The sequence below is a fragment of the Triturus cristatus genome, chromosome 2_2, assembly GCF_964204655.1.
Source record: "Triturus cristatus chromosome 2_2, aTriCri1.1, whole genome shotgun sequence".
In the NCBI taxonomy this organism is placed as follows: Eukaryota; Metazoa; Chordata; class Amphibia; order Caudata; family Salamandridae; genus Triturus; species Triturus cristatus.
In genome coordinates this window covers 69,222,467-69,245,760 of record NC_140582.1, presented here as the reverse complement: position 1 = coordinate 69,245,760, position 23,294 = coordinate 69,222,467, and the positions used below count along the sequence as shown (strand labels likewise).

At 47.4% G+C, this 23,294-nt stretch overlaps 1 protein-coding gene across 1 annotated transcript in view; it reads right to left on the bottom strand.

The window, feature by feature from the left end:
• Positions 1–23,294, bottom strand: part of LOC146861862 (uncharacterized) — a 105,826-nt gene that overhangs the window by 9,921 nt on the left and 72,611 nt on the right. The window contains exons 5-7 of the mRNA XM_085641034.1: positions 20,884–20,988; positions 20,268–20,393; positions 1,532–1,642 (exon numbers count right to left, since the gene is read on the bottom strand). Of these exons, the coding sequence (XP_085497160.1) occupies positions 1,532–1,642; positions 20,268–20,393; positions 20,884–20,988 (342 nt within the window). The remainder of the gene's footprint in view (positions 1–1,531; positions 1,643–20,267; positions 20,394–20,883; positions 20,989–23,294) is intronic.

The following is a 23,294-nucleotide window of genomic DNA, read 5'->3' as shown; positions in this document are numbered from 1 at the left end:
TAAACTGTACTGTATGTTGTGATTTTCCAAGTCAAGAATCAGCTTACCTAATTAACTTTTACAACATGAGTTAATGATCTTTTCTGCTTTTACTGTCTTTAATTTTAGTTGCTTTGTCAGATACTTGCTAAATTATACTAAAATATTTGTAGAGTGCATTGCTGCTCACAACATGAGCATTCTGGCAATAAACTGCAGTTATTGTCATATGCTATATGTGAAAAGAAATTAGAATTATTGAAAGAGCCAAGTCTTAATTTTTTGCTTGAAATGAGGTAAACTAGATCTCCAGTCAAATGGAAATAGGCAACTCATTGCACTTTTTAGGTGTGAGGAAATAGAAGCCATGGCTGCTGGCCCTGCTACGTGAAATCTTAGTGACAACAAGCAACAAAGCATATGTTGAGTGAGGATTACGTTTAGGACAATAGGGAGCAATATTCCTTGTCAAATACCTATGGTCCTTGCATGCAAAGTCCTGCGAACCAGGAACTTAAAAGTAGTTCTCTTTCAAAGTGCATACCAGTGAAATACCTTCAGAAAAGAAGTTATGTGGACGGTTCTGGATAGACTGAGAACAAACCTAGCAGTCCCATTTTGAACCAACTGGAGGTGAGGCAATAGGACAGCTGAGATACACAGCTGCAGCGAGTTCCCATAATCTAATCTAGATACAATCAGGGTTTGAGTCACTATTTTTCACACCTCAATGCGAAGAACATTAAAGATTTTAAGCAGCATTTTTAAAATGAAAAAGCAGTTCTCTACTACTTTTCCTACTTGACTGGCCATGGACAAATCATAATCTACAAAGACTTCAAAGTTCCAAGATTTGGAGACTAGAACGGGTACAGTTCCCAATTCTGTAGGCCACCACTCATAACTCCAAATCAAATATCGATTTGTCTGTCAAGCAAAAGAACCTCAGTTTTATCTGATTTTAGAAGGAGACAGCTAGAATGGAGCTAAGTGGTTACTGCCTTCATATGCGATTGAAAACCAGCTTGGGTCGCTAAGGTGTTTTCAGAAATGGTGACAATAATCTGTGTGTAATCCACATATGACACGATCTCAAAGTGGAAAAGAGCAAACCTGCTCTGCCAGGAGAGACATACAGATGCTAAATAACACAGGGCTCAAAGAGAAACCCTGAGAAACTTGTTGGGCTATTGAAACAGCTGCCAAAGTGAGAGGGGCCAAGGAAACTGCCTGTTCTGTCAGCTAGAACCAATGCAAGTCATTTAAGGGCCAGGGAGCAGTCCCCTATCTTATAAAGATACTAAATCAAGATTGGATGAGAGACAGTATCAAAAGCTGCAGAAAGATCTACAAAGACATAGGCTGCAGATCCGCCTTCGTCCATGTCCTGCACAAGTTGTCCATGGCCACCACCCCAGCTGTTCCTGTACTGTGAAAGAATAACTGATTCTTTTTGCTATGCTGTGAGCTAGTATGCTATCAGATACACTTGCATAACAAACATAATTATCTCATGACTTTAAATGTAGCAAGCAAAGCAGTAATTACTTACCCGAGGAACAACTGCTGGTCCCTTTCCTCTTAATGTCTTCATGTTCCATTTCACAGGCCTCTTCCTCATCCTTAATCCGAAATGAAAAAACCGATGCAGCAACTTCATGTCCTTTTTAGAAAGTAAAACAAAATTATACAACACACAGATCTTATTTCAAAATCAACTCTCTTTTTGAATGTAAGGATCCTGAAGGAGTTGTGAACCAGCAAAAGGAATTCCACCTGTAGGCCTTTCAAAGGCTTGGAATGCAATCCAAAGGGATAGGCTTCCCTCTGGTGTCTGGTGATTGCAGAATTCATTCATACTCAATGATCCATCAAACGCCCCAATTACAAGTGGGCCGGTTGAATTCCTATCACTGAGCAAACCTTTCTTTATGCAGGGATTGAATTTTGGGTACTGTAGCACACAAGCGGTCCTGGAATTTTCCCTCAATGAACTTCTACAGGTCAAACCGGTAAAAAAATTACTTGGGGGAAACGAAGGCAAATTCCCATACATGCAGAATACAGGGTGGAAAACATTAAATTCTAAATGTAATTCTTCATTTTCCTCAGGAAATCCCAGTACTTACTGCCTCCAGACACCACGTGACATAACTAAAACATTAACAGCCTTCTTCTCTTCTCCCCTTTTTTTTTTCTTTCTTTTTTTTGTTCTCTCTCTTTTTCGTTCCATGAGGGATGAGCAGTAACTTGTGGGGGAGGGTTTACTGACAGTGCATCGGGGTGGGGGTTGTTACTTTTTTTCATTGTTATTTTTCAGTTGATTTATACTCTGCATGTCATAAACGTCAATGCCCTTACTGTATCATATATGCGGCAAAAGTTATCTGGGTTGCAGAGCTCTGCAGAATATTCGTTACTTGACGCAATACATTTTGTTTAAAAAATATATATATATATTAACAGCCCTCCTACTCCTTCTTCTCTCCTCAAGCCCCTCCCCTCACTAGGGACAATTAAGGGGATAGAGCCCAGCAGTACATTCTGTAATCCGAAAGCAGCAGGGGTGGAGGTAGTGGCAAAAAGAAAGGATGGTGGGAAATTAGTACTGGAACAAGGAAGGGTAATCAGAGTAAGATTACCGCTTAGTAATTGTGCATTACCTCCTCAACCTTTCCTCTCACTAGTCCTTACTATATGAGGAAACGCAGTAAGCTCACAATCTGAAGTGCAAAAAGCTCAAACAAATCTGAAGCAAGACAAGATGCTCCAGACAATATCACTGTATGTAATGCAGGCATGCAGGTGATTTAACCAACAGGAATAGTCCTTTGGGTAACCTTAACTCTAACTGAACAAGAGAGAAAAGAAGAAGTGGTCCTAAAAGAGGCCGATGGGAATCCCTGGACAAAGGTCCAACCCAGTCCAAGCCAAACATAAGTAGAACCAAGGCAGACTGCCCCAGACAAGCAATAGATAAAGATATTCAAGGAGAACTAGCTAAAGATAAGAAAAGACCTGAATGAAGGGACCACTTATTAATAAGATGGAATAGACTATCCATCAAATTAATAGAAAGCCATAGTAAGAAAAGTCACACCCACGCCTCAGACACTCTGACAGAGGCACACAGGAAGACAGCATCCAAGACCGCAGCTACGATGAAGAATACCTCTACCTGGCTGCCAACTAAGGAAAACATACCAACAAGAAGTCCTCACCATAACAGGCAACATAGCTGAAAGGCTATCATACCGAGCCTGATGAAACTGCCAAACGGGTGGAGTCCAACAGCAGTCAAACGACTAGAGAATCAATCTACAACCCACCAGCGAGCGGACCGCCTAGTAAAGTGAGAAGAAAACCAAGAGAACCTGCTTATTAACTAATCCATTAGCAAACCCTCCATCTGACGTGGAGCATAAAAGAAAGAATGGAACAAGTCACTCCAAATCCGATTGCCAGTAAAACATTACCCAAAAGTTCCAGTGTTGTGTGGAAATAAAAGCTACAGTAGGATAAGCACAAACTCCCCTACTCCCAAACTAAATGGAAGGAAAAGGCTAGAGAAGCTAGGCCAATGGAAACCTAACAGGGCAAAGAAATCTCAAGCTTTATTTTCAACATGGAGCACAAAAGGAATACCAGCATCTATTAGTAATTCTAAAGCACCAGGGGAACTGGACCTCAGACCGAGGAAGGGAGACGCAGGAGGATGCCCAAACCAAACACTTTTGGTATCTAAAGCCAAGCACGTGACAGCCAAGATCCAGTACCCAAGCCCCCAATCTCAGCAGAAAGCAAAAGGAACCTAAGGCATTTAGGAACGAACCCCTTGCACCCCGAGCCTGGCAGTGCCCATCAAGCTACTCAAAGTGCATCTGGTTTAAAAGCACAAGATGGCATACCACCACATGCTTCCAAACTCAGCAGGGAGTATGAAAAGAAGCAGAGCAGCCAAGGCCAAACAGCACAAACTCCAATCCCAGCAGGGTAAACAAGAGGAAGCAAGAATGGCCAAGGTTATCCCCACACGCTCTAGGCACAGCAGGAAGCATCTGGCTAAGCCAAAGTAACAATGGCGTTACACCACACTCATCCATGTTTAAAATGGAGTACAAGAGATAGAAGTGCAGCAAGAGCCAAAAAGAACAAGCTCCATGCACAGCAGAAAACATAAGCAGAAGCCCAAGTCAAACACCACAGGACCTGAGCCCAACAGGGATCAGAAGAGGAAACCAGAGTGGCTAAAGCTCCAAAAACAGCTAGGAGAATCAGAAGGGCCATTACCCAAGATCTGGCTGTGCCCCCCGGAGCATCGCGGGACAGCCCCAGGACCAGACACATATAGGAGTGTATACCGCAACTCTTCCATGTGTATAAGAAATCGAAGAAGAGGATGTATGCTCTATCAACTCCAATTCCACCCCAGAGGCTGAAATATCTGCAAGGTCATTCAGGGCTAAACAGGAGTTCAGTAGGGCGCCTGTGAGATAAAGCTCCAGACAAGAGGATCCAACATGATAAAAATTGCGATATCATGTCATTGGACCTCAGTTCAGCCCTCTCTTTAAAACATATCATAAAAGAGAGGCAGACACATAAAAAAGAGGCGGCTGATATAAAATAGAAGACCTCTCAAGGCTCAGAAGAAAATGACTCTATAGCGAGTATCCCACTGCATCAGTGGGTGACCAGGGAGTAAGCAGGTCCATAGACTTTTGAAAGTCATTGATTTTAGAAATCTTCAAAACACCTTATCGCATAGCAGACCCTCTAGAGGGTATATGGTCACAGCAGCAGAATATGAATCCTTATTTTCTGGCTGAGTGTCACAGTCCTTAACCACCTAGCCAAGAGAGACTATTCAGTAGCCCTGCTCTCTGCACCAGGCACTTGAAGCATCCCAGCACCACCACTGACAACAAAGTTCACAAGAAGGCCTGTTCCTTCCGGAACCAAACATGTAGAGCTGGGGCAAGCCGAGAATCACTATAGCCTGCCCCTCCCACCTCCAGACACAGTTCCCCGAAACATTCAGAACAATGATAAGCAGTGAGAAAAGCCAGACAGACACTGCCTTTCAACAACCACAGCAACCTGGAAGAGGCAGAGAGGAAGGCTCATAAAGATCAGCCTACTTTCACCTTCCACAACAGTAAGGTGGAAAAAAGGTGCAGCAGAGCTGGGCAATGAGAAAAATATACAAACCTTACCTGCCCACCCCAACAAAACAAATTGTAGGAATCCAAGGAAAGAGTCTCAAGTCATGGCTCCTGGCAGGCAGCTGTGGAAATCTATCTTAGGCCAGGAACAGAAATTTGATACAAGCAAAAAAAGAAATGCTAAGTAAGAGGACCTGCCCCAGCAAGGCCCACACAGCAATGTCTTTAGTAGCAGACACAAGAACAAAGGAAGAAATGCTGGGCTCTACCTCCTCTGTGGTCTTTCGTGAGGGAAGGGCCCTAAGTAGAAGGAAGCTAAGAAATTAAGCAGAAAGAGGACTGTTTGTGGTTTAGATGGGTCCTGTGGTGTCAGGAGGGAGTTAGATACACATCAAATAGTAATGACTTCAACGAGGAAAGATTGTGGAGGTAATGTCTGATCACCCTGTATAACAAATAATGTGTTATTGGGGTAAACAGAAAAATCTCACTAAGGTTTCCTTTTTTTGTGCCTATGAAAACATAACTATGGTCAACAAGAAATATCAATAACTACCATAGAACAGAATCGAGAGGTAGCACCCGTATGTCCAAAGAGTCATTTTAATTCCAATTTAAATTACACTCTTCAGTCATGAATTCATGGACTACTGAGGGTTTTTTCACCCTGGTTCTAAGCCCTTTTTGCTGGCATTTGGGAAGGTTTTAGTCAACAACACAGAATGTTCATTTCTTTTTACACACAAGCTACCATTTGCAGTGATCACTAAGATTTGTAGTTTTCTTTCATATTGTTTCCGAAAATATCTAGAATACAAAAACTAATGCATTTTTAAAATATGTTGAAGCATTGTGTTGAAAGGTATATACCAAATTATACACTTCATATTGAAAATTGCCATCATATGAGATTTCCAAAACAAGATAAGGTAACAAAAAAACAATGAAATGATTATTTGAGTAACAGGTAGTCAATCTGTAATTTTTAAACATCTCCTGCATGCTTGTAATCACTAAAATAAAGTGTAAATAGTAAGTAAACTGATAACAGGCAGACGTCAGGTACGAGTCATTTATGTAGATCTCCAAAATGTAATTATAAAGTTCTCTTGAAGTATATATTGAGAATAAAATGAAAATTAAATGCTGTGGTGAAAAGTCAGCATCCATAACTACATTTCTTTAATGTAATGTATGAAAATACTTTAAACTACTGGCCCCCTTTATTTCCATTCTATCCACTGAATTCCGGGAACTGTCCTGTCCCATCTATCTCCGGATTCTGAAATTGATTCCCGAAGGGCGTGCAGGTGCATAGCGCAATCTGTCTCCAATGGGCTTCCTGGCTCTTTATGGCATTGTTTTTTTTTTAAAGACCTTTATTTCAGAGTTCCACATTACACAGCTTACAGCCTACAACCCCTCGGGCCGGCCGCGGAGGAAGTACACATGCATTGCGTCGGAAAGCACACAGCCCTGTGCCGTCAACCCGGGGGTACGGCGGCGTTATAGAGTGCGAGTGTCTCACAGTTTAGAGAAGGATAATGCAGGACTCATTTTTCTCTATGGTACAACCATTAAACATAGGCATATTGCCAAAGTGGCGTAAAGGCGCCTAACAGTCGAACTGCCCCCCTCCCCCCCCAGCTAACTAAACACGGTCATCACGTTAAGCACCGCAAATCACCTACGTACCGGTGATGCGACCTCCACATCCCCTTCTACAGCACCCGGAGCAACAAGAGCGTTGGGATGTGACATCTCTCCTGGGCCCTCCCGCCCGACAGAAGGAGGCTCGCAAAGGCCCCCCCTAAAATCATTCCAGTTGGACCACACTTCAACCTACTTACGGGGGCACCCTCTCGCTACATACACAGTCTTTTCCTGCAGCATACACCAGTCCATATCGCTGTGCCAATCCGACAGTTTGGGTGGAAGAGGGCTGCCCCAGAGCCTGGCTATGTTCCTTTTCGCTACCATTTGTCCGAGCGTCACCCAGAGCCTCCCTTTCGGTGGCAGGTCCGTTGGCTCCCATATATTTAGGAGGCACCTCTTGGCCTCCGGGCGAATTTCCACCTCCCATACCTCCTCCATACACTGCACCACCCTTCGCCAATACCGTTGAATCTTCAGGCACTCCCACAGCACATGGAAGAAGGTACCCGTGCCACCACATCCCCTCCTACAGAGTACTGTGTCCGCCCTCCCCATCATGTGTAGCCTAGTGCAGGAGATATATACTCTGTGTAAGATCTTGAGTTGGATAAGTCGCAGTCGGGCTGCTATCGCGACCTCACGTGGGGAAGCCAAAGCATATAGCCATTCTTCGTCGTCTATCTCCAGCCCATCGGCGACCCATTTTTCTCTAAGGGGTATGAGCATATCGGGGGGGTTATTAATTAGTTTTTTGTACGTAAGTGATATGGCGTGTTCTGTGAGGTGTCCATCCAGCAACCTATCTTCAAGCGGGGAGGCTTGTGGTAGTTTGGTCTCCGGTGGGATATTAGCCTGTAGGGAGTGTCGCACCTGTAAGTATCTAAAATATTCGGTGTGCGCCAGCTCATATGTGTCTCGCATTTGGGCGAACGTACGGATCCCTGTAGGGCCCCAGATATCCTTGATTTGGGAGATGCCGATCAAGTCCCAGTTGCGGAACCCCTTGGTGCGCCCCAGATTGCCGAATTTTTCGGAGGCCCAAAGTGGCGTGGCCATCGTAAGGACTCCTGACCATCCGAGCTTCCTCTGAGCGATGTGCCATATCTGGACCGAGTGGAGTGTAGGTCCGGTGAGTTGACGTATACCCCGTTTAGAGTAGAGTGCTATCTCATAGTTCCCCCCCAGGAAGCAGCCACCTGTCCATACCGTATGCGGGATCATTCCCGTCTCCATACGTCCCCTGGTTGATCGCGGATAGATGGGCTGCCCAGTAATATTTGCGAATGTCAGGGAGGGCTATACCGCCGTCGTACCACCCCAGTGTGAGTTTGGTCAATGAGATTCGGGGTGACCCCGCCCAGAGGAGGTCGCGCATTGCGGCCTCGATCGCTACGAAATAGCCATTGGAGACTAAGTCTGGGTAGTTTTGTAGCGCATAGAGAAACCGTGGTAGCGCTAGCATCTTAAATAAGGCTGCCCGGCCCCGCAAAGACAGTGGTAGCTGCTGCCAGGATTTGGCCTCCCTTTGGAGCCGAACTAGCGGTGGCTTAAGGTTGTGCTCATAGGACAGGGCCTTGTTAGTAGTAATGTACACTCCCAGGTTCTTAAACCCGTCCTCTGCCACCGCGATAGGGCAAGTGTCCGGGAGCCTCGGAGGGTCCCCACGTAGGACGTATAGATGTGATTTGGCCCAGTTGACCCGGAAGCCAGAGTTACGACCGAAACTTGCTATATGTCGAGTGCCACAATTATCGACCTGCGCGGCCTACAAAGGTACAGGAGTATGTCGTCGGCATAGAGGGATATTCTATCCTCCCACCCCTCCGCCCATACTATACCTTTTAAGTCGACATCCTGCCTTATCCAGGCCGCGAGCGGTTCTAGGGAGAGGGCGAAAAGAAGGGGAGAGAGGGGGCAGCCCTGCCTAGTCCCTCTTTCAAGCGTGAAAACCTCGGACAGCTTATTGTTCACCAGCACCTGCGCCAGTGGTTCGGCATATAACAGACGCACCCAAGCTATGAAGTGAGGTCCAAAGCCCAGTTTGCGCAGGACTGCGAACATATATGGCCATTCTAAGGTGTCGAAGGCCATGGTGGCGTCCAAAGAGACCACCACTGCGTCCTCCTGTATTCTGTGGCGCTGCCCCAGTACGCCGTTTAACCTTCTAATGTTGAGGGCCGTGTTGCAGTGGGGCATGAACCCCGACTGGTCAGGGTGGACCAACAAAGGAAGCACCGATTTGAGCCTATTGGCCAGCGTCTTCGCCAGTATTTTGGGCTCCGCGTTGAGGAGCGAACTAGGTCTGTATGACGCACAAGAGTCTTTGGGTTTCCCCTCTTTCGGTATTGCCACTATGGTCGCTATACGCTGATCACGGGGCAGCACCCCCATTTCCCTGCTATGTTCGAACATGAGTTTCAAATGCTTACTAGTGGCGTCAGTCTGGAGCTTGTAAAGCTCTACTGGGAGGCCGTTGGGACCGAGCGCTTTACCAGGGCGGAGTTCGCCTATTGCACGCTGCAGTTCGGCCTCAGTGAGTGGGCCGTCCATAGCCTCCCGATCTTCGTCCGATAGGGAGGGCATGTGGATGTCGGTCAGGAGGTCCATGGAGTCCTCCTCCGGGCGGTCCGATTCACGCCTGTAAACCTGCTGGTAGTGTCTCGCAAACTGTTCCACTATTCCCCGGGGCTCTGTAACTACAGTCCCGGAGTCGGTGCGTATTTCTGGCACCACTTTACTGGCCTGTTGTTTTTTCTCGAGCCAGGCTATAAGTTTCCCGGCTTTATCGCCCTGATCGTAGATTCTACCAAGCTTGTGACGGGCCACGGTCTGAGCCTCTTGGGTTACCAGTGCTTTATACTCCGCCTCCTTTAACTGCAGCGTGTGCCTGACATCCCTGTCCCCACATTCCGGCGCCTCCCTCTCCAGGACCTCCAACTCCGCCTCCAGTGTAGTGACCTGCCTGCATCGCTCCCGCCGTCTAGCCGATATGGCCGAAAGTGCCTCCCCCCTAATCACAGGTTTAAATGCCTCCCACAAGGTGACAGGGGATTTGACCGACCCAACATTCTCTTCTAAGTACTGCAATATTGAGTTGGATATGTTCTTCCTGGTGTCCTCATGTTTAAGGTGCCAGGCGTTTATTGGTGCTATGCAGCCCTCCCGGCTATTTCCAAATGTGATGTGCGTACGGACCGGTGAGTGGTCAGATATGCCTCTAGGCAAAAGCACTGCCTCCAGTACTATCATGTCTTGTTGCAGCAGGGTAAGGACGTAGTCTAATCGTGAGAAGGAATGATGCGCCCCGGAAAAGAAGGTAAATTGGCTGTCTGTAGGGTGGAGCAGGCGCCAGACGTCCGTAAGCCCGAAGGCCTCAAGAAAGTCCGCCAACCACCCCTGCCCTTGGGGCAGGTCTCTTGGGGGCTGCCTATCCCGGGTTCCTGACACCACTGCGTTAAAGTCCCCTCCCAGCACCAACTGACCCTCGGTAAGGGAAAGGAGAAACGCGCCCAGGTCTGCGAAGGCTCGGGTTTGGAGGCCCGGCGGGACGTAGACAGAAAGTAAGTTAAGCGTGCGGCCCTCCCAGCGTCCAGACACCGCCGCGAAGCGGCCCTGTGGGTCAGTTTTGATTAGGTCTATATGGAGGGGCAGCGAGCGCCGCAAGAGTATCCCCACCCCCCTCGAGCCGGAGGTGAAGCCAGAGTGAGCCGCTAGAGTGTAGCCACATCTATTGAGGGCCTGACAGACATTCCCCATCAAATGCGTTTCTTGCAGTAGCACTACGTCCAGCTGGTGCCGCTTGAGGAATTGTAGGACAATAGTGCGCTTGAGTCTGTCCCCTAATCCGTTAACATTCCAGCTGAGGACCTTCAAACTTTTTTACCATCTCCTAGCCATAGCTGTTGCTTCTGAGGGTGCTTCGTCCCACCACCCCGGTATTGCGGCTGCCTACATGACAACATAGTTCGTGTGACCGTAGAAGATCCCCAACTCCCCACCCCTCCCTGGTTCCCCCCCCGCAAGTGCATTCAATGCAAACGATAAAAAACCTGGCAAACCGTTCATGCCACCCACTCCCCCCCGATTCTGTCCCCAACATCCCTGCCCCCCCTTGCCAAAACAAACCCCCCCTCCCTGCCCCCTGCTCCGTGGGTCCTGAACTACCCACCACCCCAATTAGCAGAGCGCCTGTCGCCCAACCCTGCCCCGGTGGGACCCACCGAGGAACTCTTCTTGGGAAGTTCGTGGACCAGCCCCTTCCTGGCCGCCCGTCCGTGGTGCCCCAGTCCTTTCAGCCCCTCAGGCCGACGGTGCATATCTAAACAGGGGACCTGGCTCAGAAAAATTGGGCAGGCAGTCACACTGCCTCGTGGGCAAGGAAGTCATACAGTCCAAAACTTTTATACTTTACTGTCCGACGGCTTCTCAGTCTCGCTCTAGTGGCCACCACTCGCTGTGTCATCTCTGAGCGAGTCCCAGCGGGGACTGTTCGATCTTGAATGCCAGGACCGCTGGCTCTGCTCACCACCTTCCGCTCGTCCTGCCGCTGCCCCCGGGGAGGGGTGTCCCATGCCTCGCCATTGTGCACCGTCCCGCCGGGGGGCCTCTGCCTTGTCGCCCGCGTCTAGCCACTCCTGCACCGCCGCCGGCGAGGTGAAGAAGAGGGATTTACCGCCAGTTAGGATCTTCAGTTTGGCGGGAAAGAACATCATGTACCTGAACCCACGATCTCGTAATGCCGCCTTGACCCCCTGAAAGGAGCGCCTTTCCTGTTGGACCTGGAGCGTGAAGTCCGGGAAGAAGCGAACCGTGGCCCCCTCGTAGTGTAGATCACCGTGTTGTCTAGAAGCCTGGAGAATTGCATCGCGGTCACGGTAGTTCAGTATTTTAGCGATAATTGTTCTTGGCAGGGCCCCAGGTTTGGGTTTTGGGATCGGGGCCCTATGAGCCCGCTCGACCGTGAAGAGCTTAGATAGTCTCTTGGGTTTCAGGTGGCGGAGGATCAGGTCCTCAAGAAAGAGCTCCATACAGTACCCTTCAAGTCCTTCCGCCACCCCCACCACGCGTATGTTGCTTCTCCTAGCCCTACCTTCCTGGTCGTCGAGCCGTAGGGCCATCAGCCGGTGTTGGTGCACAAGCTCATTTACCCTGCCCTCGAGCCGCTTCTCCGATTCCTGCAGGGCTTTTATGTCAACTTCATTGGTTTTGGACCGGTCCGTGGTTTTCCCCAAGTCGGCACGGAGCAGGTTCACCTCTATCGTGATCTTGTCCATTTTTGTCTCCAGGCTGGTGCCAAGGGTTTGGATCGCGGCCATTATGGACGTCAGGGAAGGTTCCGCCTGACCTGCGGCCTCCTTTGTAGTCCCTCCCGGCTGCGGCGTCGTTTTGGCAATCGTGTAGTGATCCAGCTTATTGGTCTGGGTCGCGGTGCCTCCTTTAGGCCGCATGGTTGCTCCGGCGCCTCTGGGGCCAAGTGTTCCTCCGCCCGCCTCTGCGCTTGAGCGCCCGCGGGTCCGCGCCACCTCCAGTCCTCCCCGGGAAGTCTGGGCATCGCCGTAGCCCCACCGGCACTCTCCAGGTATCGGCTCAGAGTGTGCCCAGGTATGTTCGTTCCAGGGTCAGCGACCTCAGCCACCCCACGCCGCCGGCTCTCCGATGTCCAGTCCGCCCTGCAGCTCCGAACGTGGGCCCCCCACCTGGCAGGCGATGCAGGGCACCCCCGCAGCGGCAGCCCCAGCCGGTCCTCTCCCCTCGCTCCGGCAGCAGCAGATCATGGAATGGCCGCCCCTCTACCGGTTAGGGTCGTCACCTGGCCACAGTGGTCGTGGTCGCCCGCCTGCCCTCCGGCGCCAGGGTCCTGCCACCAGTGTCGCTAGGGAGCCGGAGTCCAGCGGTGCCCTGGCGCTGCAGGTGAGGCCGCGCCCCCTTCCGCTGGCGCCCCTCCGGGCACGTCGCGCCGCAGGCCAAAGCCGGGGCCTAGAGTAGTGCAGGGAGCGGCCGCAGAGTTCCAAGGGCGAGGCGCCGAGCTGCCGCCGTCCGTCACGGCCGCCGCGTTGAGCCTTCCGCCGGTCCCCGGAGTCCGCGAAGCCGCTATTGCAGGGCACCGAGCCTGGGGGAGCTGGGGGGCGCTCACGGGCGATCCCCTCAGCGCGGATGTGTGTCGGATTTGGAGGGACACCAACGGTCCCGGCGGAGCTCCGGAATCAGGCGGCCATTTCTTACGGCGCCTCTTTATGGCATTGTTGACTATCGTATCAAATAGTATCTGTAATCTAGAATACATTTTCTTTTGTTTCTTGCTCACTGGAGAGGGGAGGGAGGGAGGTGGAGGGTGGGTATTGTTTTTTCTTAATGTTCTTTCATTCCTTTTCTCAAATGGCAGACCCATTAGCATTTAGCTGTCCGTAACAGGCTTTCGGCTTGTTGCCACACGCAAACCTGCAGCACATTGGACTTTGCTACTATCCACTTTTTGTGGAGCTAGGCCTGTCTGTTATCTCCCCTTAACAAATGCGGCCGGCCCTGGCTGGGTTGTAGGCGACATGCTGTGTTAATTATCCGAATAGGTGAGCCTTTATTCCACTGTCCCGCCTTCCCGGTCTGAATGTTCAGTAGCCAGCCCGCAGGGTTGTAGGCGATGATGTAATGTATTTTCATGCTAAGTGTTCTGCTAATAAAAACTGATTAAATACTAAATTACACTGACTTAACTTTTCTAGCTACATGGACATCCACTGACTACGATTTGTGAAATACTACATCTGCCACATAAATAACTCCCTGATTCCTTTTTTAACAAAAACTCACTATTCTTAATTTTGGATGAGAAAATAACAAAAACTTAATTGGAACATAGGGAGAACCCATAATGCTAAACAAATGCAGGGCAATACTGTCAAACATTCTTTTTTATACATTTCATACAATGCTCCCTCCAAGTCTGTATGTAAATGAAAAGGTAACAAGAAATGTCATGTTACCCTTTAGTCCCAGGCACGTCCCAATTACAACAGAATCCCTCAAGTATTCATATGATTTCAAAAGGAAAACAGCTTTTACACTGCGGCTCGAGCCACGCCGTGTGTTTACAGCTCTGTCGGAACCACAAAGCGTCTTTACCATGCATTCCTTTACCACGTAATTTGTTACGACGACTTGCCTTAAGGAAAGTGTTGTTGGATTGATGTTGGACTTTAAGTCCAACATTTTCCCTACTGTTGCACAGACTGGAGTTAGAATAGTAAATTATACTATTCCAACTTCAGAAATTTCCCTAAGGCAAGTCGTTGTAAAGACTTGCGTGGTACATAATGAGTTGCATAATGAGTTGCAAAGAGGCATTCATTCTTCAGACCGCGTAAATAAGGCAGGCGTCATTAACGCCTGCATGGTTCTGACAAACAACCTTTCAAAGGATACGAAAAGGCCTAAACTTGAGTCACGTTGATTTGACTTTTTGGCACACAATTTTTTCCCAAGCTTTTAAAGTGATACATTTCATAATTTCCATCCCAGTATAGTCCAGCACCCAACTGAAGTGTATCTCATAACATCATACTATATAGAGATCATATACACTTGGAAATGCATAGCGTGTGCACAAATATAATCAACATACAATGATATCATGCAACAAATAAAAAAAATCCATTCTGTAAATAAGTAGGGAGACACTGTAAAATCCCACAATACAATACAGATCTACCCCCGTCTATGAAAAGAGATATGATAAGCACACACTCCTGTGTGAGGTAAAGAGTTTTATGACATTTCAGTTAGCTGAAACAGACAGGCCAGCCATAGTGCTGGAAAGACAGTGCTATGAGGAACCAGTTTAGAAATAAAAGGCTACAAAGGTTTGTTTTCTCTCAGCAGTGTATATGCTTGTACTTAAAGGTAGGTTCTAACCCACAATCTGCTCAGGCTTGTGGATGCCCATGTGATGTACATACCCAATCTAACACACAATGGCCTCACACTTCAGTAGAGCTTCATCTCTTCACAGCCATGTAACGCACTGTATGAGGGTTGTACCCTCTTGCAGTCAGTGTTCTCACAGTTCAGAAGGGTTCTATCTCATCACTGCAAGAGGGTTCTAGTCTAGAAAAGCAAATGCTCACACATTTCAGGAGCTTCCATACCCTCACAGTCCATGTGCTTGCACTGTACAAGGGTTCTATCTCCAAACAGGAGGGTCCCTTCTCTGCCAATGTCGTCTCACTGCTGAGGGTTCTAGGCCGTCATACTCATGGTCACACTGCAGGGCTGTTCATATTTTCTCACAGCCCAAGTGATTACCTGGAGGTGTGGGTGATGCAGGCCTTTCATGTCTGATTGTAACACACAGTGTGTCCAATCATCTGTTCTTCTCAAAAAATTCCTAGAAAGTGTCAACCTGCATCATTCACCTGGTGAAACGTTACTTGATGGTTATATTTGTCAGTTTAAGATCTGCACTAACAATCTAATTCCTGGTAGTATTAGTGTTTGAGAACCAGACAGAAGATGTCTAGGCGACTGATATATTGGTTTTTAATACTACAAAGCTGTCAATCTGTGTATCTGCATGGAGGCATTATTAGCAGAAACATCTGGAGTTCCTCACCACCTTTCAGAAGGGACTTAAGTTTGGATTGAAGGACCTATTCTTAAAGGAAAGACTTGATTTTCTTAGCCACATCGATTTTTTTTAACTAAAGTGAGGATTTTGAAAGAAATATACAATCTCCATTTTTTTGTCATCTGATGATTTTTTTTGTCTTCTGAAAGTAGACCAGAATAACTGTTGGCAGGAGGGCACATGTTGCCAGCACTACAGCCCACTAAATACACTGAAGCTTCAAACTGCGTGGCTTCCCCCTGAATGGCATGTGATGTACTTTTCCTTGATGATATAAGAGGGGCAAAAGTTAAATAATCTCTTTTCTATTGACATCCTTATACTAACTAATCGATTTGGCATCTGAAAATATCCTACCTCATTTTGGTCACAGAATGTTGGCAAGTATGACTTAAATACTTCCTCGGTTTTTCCTGAATTCTATGTCTGGAACACTGTCCTTTTGACTATATCTGGACATGCCTTGCCAACTCGCATTAACAGTTCTGCTTATCGGAGACCTAAGGTTTCAAGGCTTTTATCTTCTATATCTCTGAAAAGCTAATGGCCAGCCCCCATCTCTACTGTCAACCTGATGTAACATGGTGTTCAGTGGTTACTTAAACATACCTTACCTGCATACAATCCCACATGCTAGTCACATATCCCATTTGTTGTGAACATCACTTTGTTGCAAAAGCCAGGCAGGCCTGCCTGGGACCGCTCTTCGTACAGGCCCTTAGCGATGCTTAATCTTGACTACAAGATTTTAAGCCGAATTCTGGCCAGTCGTTTGATGCCCCATATGACGAACCTGATCCACACGGATCAAGCTGGTTTTATTGCTTCTAGAAATACCGCGATGAATGTGCGCTGTCTTCTGCGTATTTTGGGGTCCGACTCCTATGACAAAGATGAGGCCTGCATTTTTGCGATCGATATTGAAAAGGCCTTTGATAGCCTGGAGTGGCCCTATCTTTTTAATGTCCTGCGGGAATTTGGTTTTGGTGACTGCTTTGTACAGTGGATGGAGCTGCTATACAGTGCTTCTACTGCCAGAGTGAGGACGGGGGGCCTGATTTTTGCTACCTGCACAGTCGCTTGGGGAACGAGGCAGGGGTGCCCGTTGTCCCCTTTACTATTTGCTCTGGCGATGGAGCCCATGGCTGCCCATGCCCGGTCAGGGCAGTACTTCCCGGGACTTTTGGTTGAGGGGCGAATGCAGCATATAGCATTATATGCGGACGATCTCCTCATGTTCCTGCCGGACGCTGGAGATGCTCTACGGGGTGCGAGGGCCCTACTGGAGATCTTGGGGAGGGTGGCGGGACTCCGGGTGAATTGGACAAAGTTGTGCTTGTTTCCTGTTAGACCTGACAGGGTAGACCGTCCGAGGGCAGGAGATGTTCCATGGGAAGGTCGGTGTTTGCCGTACTTGGGGACTCGAATCTATCATGATCCAGGAGATCTTCTAGAGGGTAACGTGGGGCGGGCGGTGAGCGGAGCGAGGGCCTGCTTTGCTTTTTGGGGCTTTCGGTTGTGGGCAGGGTGGCATTGGTGAAGATGGTCATACTGCCCCGGTTTCTCTATTATTTTGAGACACTTCCTGTTTGGATTCCGGGTAAAATGTTTGCCCAGCTTAACACTTTGATTACTGGATTTATTTGGGGAGCTGGGAGGCGGAGGGTAGCTCTGACCACTCTCCAGAGGCCCAGGGAGGAGGGAGGCCTCGCGCTGCCAGACTTGGAGGCCTATTACCATGCTGCACAGCTTCAATGGTTTACGAATTGGATAGCGGGCCATATCCGGCGCCCGGAGGAACAAGATGGGTCGGACACGAGCTGGCGACACTTGTCCTGCGTGTTGTTACGGGCCCCGCTGAGAGGTGTCTTACTGCGTCCGGATTTACGTGCGGTGAGCCACGTCTGGCCAGGAGGACACATGTCAAGACTCTGTATGCACCCGAGATCCCGCTGCGGATGTGTGAGGCACTGCCCCACGGGGGGGGGGGGGGTTTGGAGTCAGTTGTCGGCCTGGGAGGAGGCGGGGGTTATGGCGCTCGGAGACCTCTATGAGGACGGTAACCTTCTCCCTTTTAATGACCTTAGAGAACGACATGATCTCCCGCGAGGGGACTTTCTCTTCCATGCAGCTTTGACGGCGGCTGTCAGAAAGCACTGGGGAAGGGGACTCTTGGAGCCAGATACGTCTCTCGCATGTCAATATGTGGTGCTGGCCGCGGGTACCTTTAAAGCAGTGGCCTGTCTCTACCACCGGATCACCCGCGAGCTGCGGTAGCCCCTGGCGCCGTTGCGCCTCAAGTGGGAGGCGGATCTGGAGGAGCCCATTGCAGACAGACCTTGGGAGATGATTGTAGAACGGCCGTGGAAATGTTCTCGGAATGCGCGCTTCCAGCTCATTCAATCCTATGTTTTTCATAGGGCCTACCTCACGCCTGTTAAATTTGCTGAATATTTTGGGGTGGAGGCCATTTGTCCCCGGTATGCCCAGGTTGGGGCGAGTTTTAGCCACATGTTTTGGGAATGTCCGTGGGTGGGAGACTTCTAAAGAGGGGTGATGGCTGTCTTGCTGGCTGTGACGAAGAGGGAGATAGCTGTGACTCCGGGGGTCTGCTTGTTACATTGGTTCCCCCACACAGCCAAAACTAAGATTACCAGCAGGTTCATTGACCTACGGTTGGTCTTAGCTAAGAAAGATCTTACTTCCCACTGGAAAGCGAGACAGGGGCCTAACCTTGTGCGATGGAATAAAGAGCTAGTGAAGTGGGCAGAAAGCGAGGGGAACTGTAGGCTCTGTATGGCTCAGCGTAATGGGACTGAGAAGTCCTTGGAAATGGCCCGGGCATGGGTGGCACTCCTGGACCTGGTCAAACACCCGGCTTTGGATGAGGAGGATGCGCTGGATGGGAGGGATGTGGAACGGGCCCCTTGAACGACCATGCCCGCCTGTGGGAGTACAATGAGCACTGCGATCCCTGCGAGTATGGTGAGAGGCTTCCCCCTGTGTCTCTGATACCTGTGCTGCCCCGACCTCCGAGGGAGGGAGACTGATAGGCGGTGCGGGAGATTTGACTGCCTTCTGGCTGCTGTTGTATCTGGCGACTGCTTGGGTGGGCGGTTGGGGTGGGAGGGCTTTGTTGGGGGTGTTTTGGGTGTGGGAGGGCAGGGAGGTGATCAGGAGTTCTTCTTGTAGCTTCACACATTGGACTGGGTCAAGCCTGCTGACGGACTGAGCTGCATCACAAGTATCTGGGGGGGCTGGCTATGACATTGTACCTTGATTGTCATATTATCCATAGTACTGTATGCGGACTTTCTCCCCTGCTCATCTCGGGGACCACAGGCTCGAATGTATGTTTTCTGAAACTCAATAAAATTCTGTTTTTAAAAAAACATCACTTTGTTGCAACGTGGACCAAGTTCTTGCGATCCATAAACGAAATAAAAAAAGAAAAATGAGGAGGCGTTCCACTGTGAGCAATTGAGTGAATTGCCTCAATAATGCTTATTATTTATGTCACCTGATGTGCCCGATAATGGAGCCTGATCCAAGAACTTTGGGTCTGATTATGATCTTGGCGGATGGGATGCCCCATCAAATATGATGGATATTCCATCTACCTTATTACAAGTTCCATAGGATATAATGGAACTTGTGAATCTGGCAGACGCGATATCCGTCACATTTGTGACAAAGGATCCCATCTGCCATTATCGTAATCAGGCCCTTTGTAACAGTTTTTATTATTTTAGAGAAGATGGGAGTGTAGGAAGAAGTAGGGAGCTTTCTTTGAATAAATCTTGCTGGAAGATCCTTTCCGTCAAGCCAACGCACTCAGCCCGGTGCTGCTTTGTTAATCTTTTGTCAGGCAAATGTCTCAGTTTAGTGGATGCTGGAATTTAATGGAGCTGTTTTTTATAGAATTGACTTCTTAAAGCCCTTCTATTTACAATGATATACACCCCAATCTGCCCAGATAAGGTAGCAACCTGAGGCCAGACAGACACATTTATGCAGCTAAAGCATGAATACCAGGGTAAACATTTCTAGAAGGTATGAGTGTTTGGCATCAATACTTATAGAGTGCTGGCAAATGATTTCTGTGCTAGCCACTAGGGCACACGTTTCCATACACAGTGAGTTTGCAGGCGGGTGCAAGTACTGATACAATACTGAACACAGGAAAAGTAAAAGTTACCTTTGTAGCAGAGGACCAACCATTTTCCAGCAAAGTAAAAAATGAGGAGATAATGAGCAACTTTTTATAAGTTACTGAGAAATAAATCACTTTTAAGACTTATTTAATTCAATAACGTAGCAGCATTTTTATCATGCTAGAACATGGTCAAGTATGATACAAGCCAATAACTTGCATTGGTTGGTGGTAAGTAACAAGACCAATCCTCCCTATACCCTCCACGTTATTTTCATGGTGATACCCACATATGGAAGAGAAAGAGCACATGGCGAAACAAAGTGGGGATACATAACTACTTCCAAAAACCAAATGTACCAAAGCATACTTCCAAAATGTCAAACAAGAGGACCAAGAAATAAACAATAGACTACTAGGGACGAACGCTCTCAGGTTCATGCAGCATCATTCTAGAAAATAGGAGTATGCACACATAGACACAAGCTGAGATTGTGGGTCAGGAGACCTAATCTGCCCTTGGAGAACCTTCTGTTTTGGGACAACGCTTCTCTGCGATAAATCACCAAACACAATCAAGGGGTTGTTGGAAAGGGTGGATGTTGCACTATATAACATACTTTGAACTTAATGTATCTTTTCAGCTGTTAAAAGGGTAGCTCAGAAACTAGACCCAGAACTGTGAGAAACCTACCTGCACTGGGGTCTGCACTGCTTTCTCCAATTTCTTCTCCAAGGTGATCAATAAAAATTGAAACCGCCTCTTCTTCTTTCCTCAAACAGCCATCGTTCCTGATCAATGGAAATCCAGTGGAACACACTGGAAATGGTAATACGTGGAGAGTGAAGTATTATGAATGTTTCATGAATTCTTAACCAACACTGGTAGCATGATTTTTCTCAGTAATGGATGGACAAAAATCCACAGTGTACATCTGATAATTCACATGGCCAGGATTAGTTATTTGGATATGTTCCTGCTTCTTTGAGTTCCATTAAATTGGTTAATAGTACCACCTGGTATATGTAGCACTGAGAAATGGCAACAATGGTAGCATTAAATGCTATGCAAAACAAGCTATAATTCTCGTTAATACTACAACCGTTCACAATTCTACTACATGCATTCTTTGCCTTGCACAACACCAATGATTTCCTTTCTGAACTATTCTGAATGTTAACCCATATATTCCCTTTGTGAGAGCCCATGTTATTTATCTTTGGTGAGCAGTATTTGCAATACAGACGCAGAGAGTGGCAGCCATTGCATGCAGTGTTTAGCAGCCTAAAGTTTAGCCCTTCTCACGCACCTGCACTCCTGCAGTCCTTTCTTTCCTTTTCCTCCGAGTGTGATGGGCTTATCAGGGCTGGGTTGTCATTTCTGTTTATTACATCATGGCTGGTGGTTGTGTCACCTACAATGAAAAAACAAAAAATTCAATATTTAAATTCGTACATGAAAACATTTCCCCTTTTGAAACTCAAAGGAGTCACCTTTTGGGAGTTACTCCTGGTCTCAATCTGTCTAAATTGCTTCAATTGGTGTTTTGCGAGCAAGAGCCCAGAGACTTCTTTTTGGTTTCCATATAAAAACATTTATGACCTCAATATTGAAAATAGCGCTCTGCAGTGACTGATTAGTGTCTTTGTTGGGATAGCGGGTTCTAACAAAAGAGCTTACACAATATAGACCATCTCTGCTGAAGCGGTCACTTCCATGGAACAAACTGGAAAAAAAGAGAGTTCCAGCAAAGCATTTCCTGGAATTATTTTTAAAAGTACCATAATACAAGCAGTACTCACATCACCAGTCATATAAGGGTCAGTATGGATTACTCTAAGGGAGGCTGGAGCAGAAGGATATACTCATCACCCAACCCGGGTAGAGTCCCCAAAGCCCTAACAGACACCATCAGAGAAAAGAACAAACAGACAATAATCTTATTTTTGGCAGACCTAGCCTTGTCTCTACTGGTTAACTAATCTGGCAGTGGACTGCACCAACAGTAGAGCCTGAGGGGAGAGCCCATGTAAATGGACTTCCCATACAGTGAAGCCACTGGAAATAGGAATGTGCAAAATTATTATGCTTCCCACTCAATGCCCTCATTACATAGTGGACGACAGATCATTTCCAAGCGCAAGCTCACTGCTACCCGGGCATTATGGATGTCAACGTAACTGTGTCCTTACAGACAAAATGAATTCTATTTCTAGTTTTTATTCACACTTAAAACCATTCCACTACACTTTACAGGATGTACTTCAGACTTCCAGTCTCTTACAGGCATGTATGCCTGCAGCATGTGAAATGGCAGCAAGCCAGAAGGCAAAAGAGCAACTGACTGGAAGGATGCTTAGTGGATGCCTAGGCCATTCCTCAAGGGCATGCACTTATTAGACCAACTCAGGACTTTCCAAATAACAACATTTTACTTGATAATCCATGTATTCAATGACTTGCATTGCTATGTGTAACTCTTTCTTCATATTGATCTTTTGCTTCAGCGTTCAATCTTTCGCCCAATCCCAGTTTTAAGCTCTCATTATGAGGGGCCCGTTAATTCCGATGGGTGAGGTATCAGGAGTTACTGGGCCCATCGAAAGTATAAAGACGCAGAAACACTATGGACTGTCTTGTTTACACATTCGAGTTTAAACTACGGGGGAAACTCTGGGGAGGGACGGCAAATAACTAGTGAATCAAAACTGAAATTACTGATTCACCCAGTAATTCTCAGTGGAACCTCAAGGTTCCACTCAGAACATCCAGTAATTCTGAACCATAGGAGTTGACAGGATCACAAGAATGGAGTTAACAGGACACCTACTAACATTTACTCTGGGTGTGCCAACTTATCCAGGTATGGGTTCTTGCCACTCATATTGGGGTCCTTAATATCTGCCTTTTTATATTTTTTCATTTGCCATGTTTCTTATTGAGGTGCCAGCTGCTTTTGTTTATATCCTGTCCAACAGATCTCCTATCAAAATGTGTGTGTCTTTTACTTTAACAATTGCTACTTTAGAGGGTACAGGGTACAAAAAGAATACACATTTCTGGTTTTTCCCTGGAATGCAGGTACAGTATAGACTATAAGCAGACATCACATGCATTCGATTCAATAGGGTAAAAATACAAAGACTGAGATGCATCATATTTTATAGGTAGGCAGGTTGAAAAGGGTTAAATGTAAATATATAGGTTTAACATTAAAAAACGTGGGTGTACGATCTTTTAAGGGGAAAAATATATTGTGCAGCATTTAAGTCTCCCAGTTCGTGGAGCTGCTCTGCCGTTGGAGCTAAGAGCATAGGGAAATTATCTACACTTCCATTTAGGTTTAAAATCCTTGCATATTTGCTGGTACGGTCATAGCAGGAGAGACATTTGATTGGTTTTGGGCTTTTCTTCTTTTTTGTCTTGCTTATGAAATTTGTTTCTACTTTTTAGTGCCAGGAAGCCTTGTGGTTTTAGTGTGCTGTCTTGAGGAGAGTTGGAGTACGTACAAGAGGACAGCACCAGGCCAGAAGCGAAAGAGACACAGAAGAAAGACTAGAACGAAGTGATGGGGTGAAGATCTCTGAAACCCCTGAAAGGACAGAAAGCTTGAGGGAGGAGCAGGTGGTCCGAATGGAAGCTAGGGAAAGAATGGTTGCATTCAGTGTGGAAACCTGGAATTCCAATGGAGGAGGCAGCAGAAAGGAGATGGTGCCAAGA